Source organism: Zerene cesonia, chromosome Z (assembly GCF_012273895.1).
Source record: "Zerene cesonia ecotype Mississippi chromosome Z, Zerene_cesonia_1.1, whole genome shotgun sequence".
Classification (NCBI taxonomy): Eukaryota; Metazoa; Arthropoda; class Insecta; order Lepidoptera; family Pieridae; genus Zerene; species Zerene cesonia.
In genome coordinates, this window is record NC_052122.1 from 12,356,114 (window position 1) to 12,365,755 (window position 9,642).

Consider the following 9,642-nt stretch of genomic DNA (forward strand, 5'->3'; position numbering starts at 1 on the left):
CAATACATAAAAGTACTCTGTAAGAGGAACGAGAGACTGCGTAAGGCGTTCATGTTCGGATCATTTTGAAAGGCGCGTAAACATTATTCTGAACATTACAACACAACGTTATTATATCATAGCAGAGTTATAATTGTTATCCTACTAATATTTTACATATGAATGTGATAATAACGGGTAGATATTTGTAACTCTTGCCAACAACAGCTCATCGGATATATCTGAAATTTGGCACAGAGATAAATTATTAGATTAGCACATAAACTACTTTAATCCGAACTAACAAGCGATCTTTGTCTATCCGTGGGCAACAACAAAAACTAAATGTTGAAATGCATAGTAGTGTAATAAGTAATCATCAATGCAAATATACGTTCTCCTTGCACAGGCCTCTTGAATTCAGGCCTCGCTGACCAAGTGTGAGTTGTCAGAAATCACATATCGGCAGCTTGATAACTCAATAAACTGAACTGAACTGAAATTTATTATTTTGTAACAACGAATCAGTACGTATCGTATTTTTTGTTTGTTTGTTTGACTTTGAAGCTAAGCCACAGGTCAACTTATTTTGAATAAAACAAATATGTGAATTTGCCAGAGTTGTGGTACTTTTAATAATAACTAGGTATCTCATATGTAATTAAGTCCTTGTTCAATTACATTTCATTATAATATATTTAACAAAATATAGTTGATTTAATCATAAGCGAATCGCTTATTAGCAAAATACTTATTAATAATATAGTCTCAACTATGTAGTTTTTAATTCTCTGTAATTCTTAATTTCTAGACCTGTTGCCTGGTACAGTTGGGTTGTTGCACCACGTATTTATATTTAAGCTAACTTAGCGTATCTGTAATCTATCAGCTAATTGTTAATATAAGGTTTGGTTTTTATTTTTACACACGATCTGCCACCGAGTGAATAAAATCTAAACACGTAACGAAAACAACACATTCGTTTATGTCGAAATAGAACTAAACGAGTCAAGCTGTTCGTCAGTCTCTTTGGTCTCTTGCGACTTGAAGTCGTTGAACACTTTGGAGGGGAAGCGGTAGTGTTTGCCGAAGGCCGGCTCCGCGTACTTCTTGAACCGGCGGAACTCTCTCTCCTCTTTCTTCCACTCGTTTTTGTCGACGTAGGGAAAGATCTTGCGCAACCACTCCGGCATGAACTCGTCCATGTAGTAGAAACGGCGCTTCCACACCTTGTGTGTGTCGCAGTAGCTGCCGCCGTTGCCGCCGATCCAGAATGGTAGACTGGCAACGCACAAAATATAAATAGATGCTTCATATGTTCGGTGTCCGGTGTGAAGATTTATGTATCTATTATGATGACAGTTTTATCACTAATAAACTGTAATCGGTGGGTGGGTCGTATTCAACTGAGACAGATATCTGTGTATTCATGTCAAGAATAATTTTAATATAATTAACAATATTAATATGTTTGTCTAGCTACTAAGTTAACACTCACAGACTCAGATGCCTCAGTCCCCATCGATAAGCGTTGGTATAGAAGTAGGCAGATAGCGGGTTGAGATGCGGATAGGGTTTCGCCCCCGATACGCCGGCTGCGAGCCCCACTACCGTCATCCCCACCTCGTAGCCGTCGAACAGCACCACCGTGCCGTCCTGGATGAATTCCTTTGTTGGCGGCCGAAGTCTCAAGTTTACCTCTGACGAATGAGATGCGACGGTTTAACACGATCTTTACTTGAATGGTTTTAGAAAATCTGTATTTGTAATGAACGTGTCACCTGTGGTGGGGATCGACAAGTCCAGCCCCAGCCGAGGTCGCCAGAAGAACGTCCCCGGTACTGCTCCCTAGAATTTAGATTGCAGCGTTACAGCACAACTCAACTGTCAGACAAAAAAATGAACTTGATCTAAATACTTAAAAACTATAAAATGAGTGGATACAAACCCATGTTCTTGGAAGGTAAATCATTAAAAATATTAACACTATATTATTTGTCATCGTTTAGCAGTATATTTGTATGCCACGACCAAATAGCTGTTAGGTCTTGCAATAAATGTGATGACGAGCCGAGTTTGTTGTTTACAAACAAAACTTCCCTACCAAAGCCGAAGGAAATGCCTGAAATATTCTCGCAAATGTAATCTGCACTGAGAAAGTTCTACCGAAATAAACACGCTTGAGATTTCGTATCACCTACCTACTTACATAAGATTTTAATAAATTTTATTACCACTGGCTTATGTTTTTCAAATATTATATAGTTTATCCTTCAGGTATAACCACAAATTTCACTGACACATTAATAAAAATATTAAGTAGTGTTTATTAATTATGCATATTTATGGCAACTGAACAAAAATTTTTAACAAAAAAACTAATTTGCCTTCAAATGTATATTAGAACACTACAAACCAAAAGGTTAAAACTACTCAGCATGAGCTGGCCACATCATGCGCAACGCCGATTGTTATAATAACAGACAGCCAGAAAAGTTAAATATAAGTTATAAATATTGTAATGTGAGATGTTTGCTTAAAAATTATTACATATATACAAAAACATAGAAAGCATTTCATTAGTTATTGGAGATCCTTTAAAGACAATTTTTTGTACAGTTTATAATATAACGGTAACTACAATTTTACGGTGAAAAGAATAAAAGGATTGCCGTTTGTTTGTCGCACTAAAACTCGAGAATGGCTTGATCGATTTGACCGATTATCTTGAAATAGTTTGTGTTGAAATTACGGGAAGCTTTTGCGGAATTTAATTACGGAAATCTGAAAGGTTCTTTTTGAGCAGTTCTAATTAAATGCAAGGATTATCAATATTTCGGGATAAGAGCTGTGAGAACATGAGACTACTGCGCCGAGTCCACCGCGGTCAAAATCACGCACCGTCGATATAAACGCAGGCACATGTGAGGCTTCAGTAATGTAATTACAGTAAGAGAATTAGGGCGAGCGTAGCCCACAGGCCCAGTGCGACACGCGCAGCCACCGCAGCACCATGCCCAAGGACGACGCGGAGACCACGGCGCTCAAGAAAGAGCTCAACGATCTCATCGCCAAGTGCAAGGTGAGTCCCGCCCTGTCGCCCTGTCGCCCTATCGCCTCGTCGTCTTGTCGCCTTGTCGCTCTGACGCTCAAAGGCGATACCTGTACTTGCAACGAATATTAAAAATGCTTTCGGTATATGTATTTCTTTCTACGCTAATGTTATATTATATATGTCTAAAACATTAAAACCCTTTAAACGCATTTATAAATTCTATTATATTGTTCAACTTGTCCAAATGCATAAAACGTTAAAACAAACCTGAAGCCTCGAATGATCTTAATACGAAGAAGTTAAAAAAATATTTTATGAATTTTAATATCGATTAGTTCTTTATGCCTTATTTAAGAATATAAATTGAGATAGAATAAGGTGTTTACTATAAGGCTACTGCGAATTTCATTTAATTATAACATAATGTTTGAGCTCATAAAATATAATATTAGCTATCAACGTGCGAGTTACGTAATGATGTTCAATGTTCTTCTCAGCGTAATCCTCGAGGGAAGGTAGGCCTCGTATGGTTTCTTGATAATCGCTTTACAAATGGTATTTCTGTTTTAAACAGTTCTATTATTGCAATTTTTATGTTATGTTTTCCATCAGGCTGAGCAAGAAAAGGCCGCAGATGTGAAGTTGGCGGAGAAATGCGGGGACATGGGCGATGTGCCCAAGATCCGACTCGTGGTCAAAAAGACGCTGAAGGGCCACATCAATAAGGTCAACTCGGTGCACTACAGCGGCGACTCTAGGTGACTCTCTTCACTTATGGAATATGCATCGGTTTTACTTGCCAAGCACGAGAACAATTTTAAGATCATTAGAAAAATAAAAAATCATTTACACTATTTTTGACGAAAATGAGGTATATAATAGTTATATAATATATGAAGCGATCGTTTTATAAATATACGTAATACGTATTACAAGATTTGAAAATTATTCATTGAACCTTTTTTTGGTGACTTTTTGGTCATCTGGCCTGTGACATTGATTATTTATATTTATGCTTCTAAGCACGACGGCGCACAGCTATAACTTTGCCGATAGGGTTGAACTCTATCGTATAGCAAGCAATGTGTCCATGTAGTACTGTTTGGTGGCAGGCACTGCGTGACGGGGTCACTGGACGGCAAGCTCATCATCTGGGACACGTGGAGCGGCAACAAGGTGCAGGTCATCCCGCTGCGCTCCGCCTGGGTCATGAGCGTGGCCTTTGCGCCTTCGGGCAATTTTGTCGGTACGATATTTATACTGTCTCCGTCATGCCAGCGAAATTTGTTGTGGATGAAATAGAGGTTTTTTTTCTTTGTGTTTTACGTTTATCCAGATATTATTATTAAAACATCACCAATACTTATAATAAAGTTTACAATAATTACGGTAATTAGTAATAGAAAATACAAAATGCAGGAGATTTAACAACAATGATCTCATTTAATTTTTCCAACTAGCAAAGACGTTCTGTTTTTGGCCGACTTTATTGAATATCGTTATATGTTGTGTTCACATAGCTAGGATAAGCTGTAGATTAGAATGAAGTGTGTTTGTGTCGTTTCAACCGGCCTCCGTCGGCTGGCGCAGCGTGCGGCGGCATGGACAACATGTGCACGGTGTACGACGTGAACAACCGCGACGCGACGGGCTCGGCCAAGATGGTGCGCGAGCTCGCCGGCTACGAGGGCTTCCTCAGCTCATGCCGCTTCCTCGACGACAAGCACATCCTCACGGGCTCCGGTGACATGAAGATGTGAGTCGCTCCACTGCACCCATACATATCGTATACAAAAAAGAGTCCATTCCACTCACCCGTTTATTAGTAAATCTTAAATTAAGTAATCATGAGTTTTACCAATGAGTTGGTAAATGTAAAGGTTTGAAAAAGGGACAAAATTTTCGGACTTTGTCCAGTAGAATATACTAAACACTAAACATGCTAGTTTTTATCGATGACGATCGGTAAATATTGATTTGCATAATACAACAATTACTTTTATAAACTGTCAGTCTGAACTATGAACCTTATATAATTTTAGGTTGCTATCACGGTATGCTCGATAACCTAATCATAATACGAGAGTGGCTGTGCACTCTTCATATGGAGCTTATCAACAAATTTTTACACAACGTAAAAGTTCGAGATAATCAGTGTTCACAGAGACGCTTGGTTTTTTTAGTATTCAGAGTTGGTAAATCTTAGGATGAATTATTTTTTTTGTTTGCATGTATGTTTATCCATGCATAACTCAAAAATGTTTAAATAAAAAAAAAATTATGAACAGTTGCGTGTGGGACCTGGAGGTCGGCAAGAGGGAAGTGGACTTCAACGCTCACGCCGGTGACGTGGTCAGCATCTCTCTTGCTCCAGGTACAGCATTTATGTTTTACTATTGTGTGTAGAAGCCGCAGATGGTATAAGTTTTTATGGCATACAATTCAGCAATCTGGTACACAATATACAAACTTATTTCAAAACACAGCGAAGTATTTGTATTCGTAAAATTTATACACATTATCGGTACAAGTGACATTACTCCAACAATGCTAATTACTTATTTGCTATTGTAGTAGCGATTGCCGATTGAACATAGATGTTGTAAATCCAAATGTAGTAAGTGTCAGTTAATATGTGTTTTTTTTTTATTTTCACGTTATCTTTTTGATGCGTTATTTATATTTAGTTTTCAGTCGGGCCAGGCTTATCGCTGGCGAGGCTAATCTACGTAAGGTTAAGAAACATGTATCCTATAATATAATAAGGGTTGTCGTATGAATGCCGCAGACATGAAGACGTTCGTGACGGGCTCGGTGGACCGCACGTGCAAGCTGTGGGACGTGCGCGCTGAGAAGGAGAAGCAGACCTTCTTCGGCCACGAGGCTGACGTCAACTGCGTCTGCGTGAGTGACGCGCCGTGCCGTGTGCGCACACTGCACACTGCAGAGCCACGAAGCCACGTTTATATTAGTATTGCATTATTGTAGGCAACTATATTGCCTAGAATAAATCAATATATGCTATAGTCTTTAATAACATTATTTATAATCAACTTACATGAATAAGCAACTCTGACATTTAAACACAAGACAGAAAAAGTATTAAGATTTAATTAAATGATTTAGAAAAAGTATAGCTAGTTGCCTTCATACACAGTAATAATAATATAGAGGAAAGATTAGATTATTTGTTTAATTGTTCTTATTCAATACGTTGCGAAACTACTGAATCGATTCGAAAAATTATTTCATTATTAGGAAGCTGCACTATCGGGGGCCATAATCAACATTATATTAATAATAAAAAACCCCTTCATCTAGCCCTAGGGATGAGAAGTTACATAAAATTTTCCTAGCATCAAAAATAATATAGAAATAACAACTTTGCAGAACTGATCATTATTATCCGGTACAAAACAGTGTCGTGACAGCAAATTAATTGTGATATAATTAGTATTTTTTTTATTTTATAAAATAATAATAGCCCGACCCAGGATTTGTGCGTGTATATAATAATTAATAATATTGAAATTTTTGTTATGCATCTGTGCGAAACCGTGGCAAGCCGCTGGTTAATTATAAATTGTTTTACAGGTAAGTAGCTCAAAATAAGCAACTTTCCAGTGGTTTTAGTTGAAGTGTAATTGTTTGTGCAGTACCACCCAAGCGGGCAGGCGTTCGCCACGGCGTCCGAGGACAAGACGGCGCGACTGTTCGACATCCGCAGCGATCAGCAGGTCGGCCACTACACGCCGCCCGGCAACGCCGGCTTCACCAGCTGCGGTACTTCTCCGCTTTCCTTCAAACGCGCTAATGCTCTTCAGTTAACCGTAATAACGTGATTATTTTGTACCAGGTTTGTCATTCAGCGGACGGTACCTGCTGGCCGGCTCTGACGACAACAGTATCCACTCGTGGGACACTCTCAAAGTTGCCCATACGGGTAAGAATGTAATATATATAGATAGATAATGTCTTATCAAATCCTTATTCAGCGCTGAATAAGACACTGCTAACGAGTATAATCATTGTTCACATTTTCAGGAACGCTGAACGCCCACGAGAACCGCGTAACATCCATCTCGCTGGCGCCCAACGGCATCGCGCTCGCGTCCTGCTCGTGGGACCAGAGCGTCAGGGTCTGGGGCTGATCCCTTCGCCCCCTACGTCCTATTATAAGTCTTAGTCATTACGCAACATTTCACATGACTTGTAATCTCGTAACGTGAAAAGCTCTCTATACATCGTTTCCACTATTATGTATTCGACTTTTAAATCATGTTAAAATCATTATTCACTATTCATATCTGTTAAGCTACTATACTTTAATCACCGTTATTAAATTTTAAACAATTGTCAATAGTTTTATTTTTGTTGCAACTTCCCTCATGCTTACATTGCTTCCTTTCCAAAATTATTGTTGAACGTGGGATTTCTTGAAAATGTATCGTCCAAGTTCTTTCTATTATGAGGATTTTTGTTTATAAATATTGCGCAATGGGAACAATAGAACTCGAGATTTGCAACAGCAAATATCTGCGACAATATTGGCAAACACATTCCCTCCATCGACACGGCGATGCAGAAAGTTATCACTGTTGCGGTCTTTTTGAAATATTTAACCAAAAAATCTTACTGTGCAGTAACAATCTTATTACTGTTTATTATTTACTACGGGATCAATATAAATAATATTAGAAGCGAGTATCGGCTTAATATTATAGACGAAGAGGAGATTATTACAACTACAGAGGCAACACAAAAAGAACCTGACGAATTTATTGATATCCGTTACATTTTGTTATGGAGTGATCCCAAACACAGTCCGTTTAATTATCTAGGCGAGGGGCGAGCAACGTTTAGCGAAAGGAATTGTTCGTGGACGAATTGTTACGTAACCAGCGATAGGAATTACTTGGGAGACTACACTGAGTTTGAAGTTGTGGCCTTCAATGGCCCCGACCTTCAGGACCTGCGCAGTAGGAACAACTTGCCCAAACGACGCTCGCCGCGCCAGAAATACGTATACGCAAATATTGAATCAGCGGCTACCTACCCCATTTGTTCGAAATCGTGGGATTCTTATTTCAATTGGACTTGGACCTATCGCTTGGATTCAGATCTCGTCTGGAAATATTTCGTTATTAGGAACTCAAGCGGTCGTGTGATTGGCCCGAGTGAATCCATTAAGTGGGTGCGAGAAGACGACATGGGGGACATCAGCGAGTCACTAAAAGAGAAGTTGAAAAGTAAAACAAAAGCAGCTGCATGGTTCGTCTCCAACTGCGACACCCAAAGCCTCAGAGAGGATGTCGTGAAGCAGATCCAGGACTATATGCGTGCATTTAATTTAGCCGTCGATATATTTGGAGAATGTGGTAAATTGTCGTGCCCAAAGTCAGCCATGATAGAATGCTTAAAAATTCTAGAAAAAGATTATTACTTTTACTTCGCATTTGAAAATTCATTGAGTGACGATTACGTCACTGAAAAAGTTTTACACGCTCTTAATCACGACACAGTTCCTGTAGTGTACGGAGGAGCAAACTATAGAAAGTTAGTAAATTTTATATTTATTTAAACAGTTTGGATATTTAGAATAAAGATTTAAAAAAAATATGGTTAGTTTTTCAATGATGATTGATTACATTTCTAGGGTCCTTTTGCTGGATTAAATTGTAATTTTTTCCTTATATGTATTATTAATCCCGTGATCACACTCACTATGAATGGCGTTTAATGCAGATATTTTCGTAGATACCTCCCACCGGGATCGTACTTGGACGCTAGGGAGCTGGGCCCTCGAATGCTAGCAGAAGCCATGCGCAATATCATCCTCAGCCCAGAAGCTTACCACAATTTCTTCCGTTGGAAGAATTGGTACCGCTTTGAGCCGAGCCACGCGAGGCCCACCACCGACGTGTACTGTGAGCTGTGCGCCGCTATCAACGGCGCCGGCTTCCGGGAGTCCAGCGTGTACCCACACTTCGACCAGTGGTGGACGCCCCACACCTCGTGCAAAAACGAGTTTGTTGTCAAAATACATTAAAATAAACCTTCAGATCTAACACTACTCTTCATTTAATCATTTCCAATTCTGGTAAACAATAGTTTTAACACAAGTCTGATATATATAAAATAGTATAAAACGTAAAATATCAGTCATTTGCCTCAAATATCGATATCAATATTTATTTATTTTTATTTATTTATTTATTACTCTTTAACAAATAATTGTACAGGAAACTTAAAAATATATATATTAGTAACAAGTAAAAAAGAAAGAGTACAATTTGTTGGGCGGCCTTATCACTCAGAAGTGATGTGTGTTTAATAATTTAATGTTCCAATCTAACAAAATAATTAACAAACTTAACCTAACAATATTTATTCCCTATATATTATATTTATACTAATAGTTCTAACTAGACAAAACACTTTCTAAGAAGAAACGGGATAGCGTATAAGAGCAAAATAGATTCGACCAAAACCCACGGCGCTAACGTTCACGTCAGTCTTATTGAATTAACCTTCTACCTAGTCTTGCCATAAATATTGTAATAAAGAAAAAAGAAAATTGTTAACTGCAAATAACATTTATTACTTTT

The 9,642-nt window shown here is 38.5% G+C and overlaps 3 protein-coding genes across 3 annotated transcripts; 2 read left to right on the forward strand and 1 right to left on the reverse strand.

Moving 5' to 3' along the window:
• Positions 1 to 481: 481 nt before the first annotated feature.
• Positions 482 to 2,984, reverse strand: LOC119835506 (the record flags this gene model as incomplete). The annotated part of the gene is made up of 4 exons (XM_038360384.1): positions 482 to 1,260; positions 1,478 to 1,679; positions 1,761 to 1,827; positions 2,928 to 2,984. Coding segments are annotated over 4 exons (624 nt in total), but the record flags the coding sequence as incomplete, so codon positions are not given.
• LOC119835502 (guanine nucleotide-binding protein subunit beta-2) lies at positions 2,914 to 7,389 on the forward strand. The gene is made up of 9 exons (XM_038360381.1): positions 2,914 to 3,061; positions 3,647 to 3,792; positions 4,147 to 4,280; positions 4,625 to 4,790; positions 5,323 to 5,408; positions 5,823 to 5,938; positions 6,691 to 6,817; positions 6,891 to 6,977; positions 7,079 to 7,389. Exons 1-9 carry the CDS (start codon positions 2,993 to 2,995, stop codon positions 7,183 to 7,185), a joined length of 1,038 nt encoding a protein of 345 aa, XP_038216309.1. The 5' UTR covers positions 2,914 to 2,992; the 3' UTR covers positions 7,186 to 7,389.
• Positions 7,390 to 7,523: 134 nt separating this feature from the next.
• LOC119835503 (alpha-(1,3)-fucosyltransferase C-like) lies at positions 7,524 to 9,564 on the forward strand. Its single transcript, XM_038360382.1, has one exon. It carries the CDS (start codon positions 7,614 to 7,616, stop codon positions 8,613 to 8,615), a length of 1,002 nt encoding a protein of 333 aa, XP_038216310.1. The 5' UTR covers positions 7,524 to 7,613; the 3' UTR covers positions 8,616 to 9,564.
• The last annotated feature ends 78 nt before the right edge of the window (positions 9,565 to 9,642 follow it).

Bases quoted from the DNA above. Each gene is read 5' to 3' on its own strand.
- LOC119835502 (XM_038360381.1), top strand. From the start codon at position 2,993: ATGCCCAAGGACGACGCGGAGACCACGGCGCTCAAGAAAGAGCTCAAC. The intron at 6,818-6,890 runs GTACTTCTCCGC...ATTTTGTACCAG, and splicing joins CGCCGGCTTCACCAGCTGCG to GTTTGTCATTCAGCGGACGG. The intron at 6,978-7,078 runs GTAAGAATGTAA...TCACATTTTCAG, and splicing joins TCTCAAAGTTGCCCATACGG to GAACGCTGAACGCCCACGAG.
- LOC119835503 (XM_038360382.1), top strand. From the start codon at position 7,614: ATGCAGAAAGTTATCACTGTTGCGGTCTTTTTGAAATATTTAACCAAA.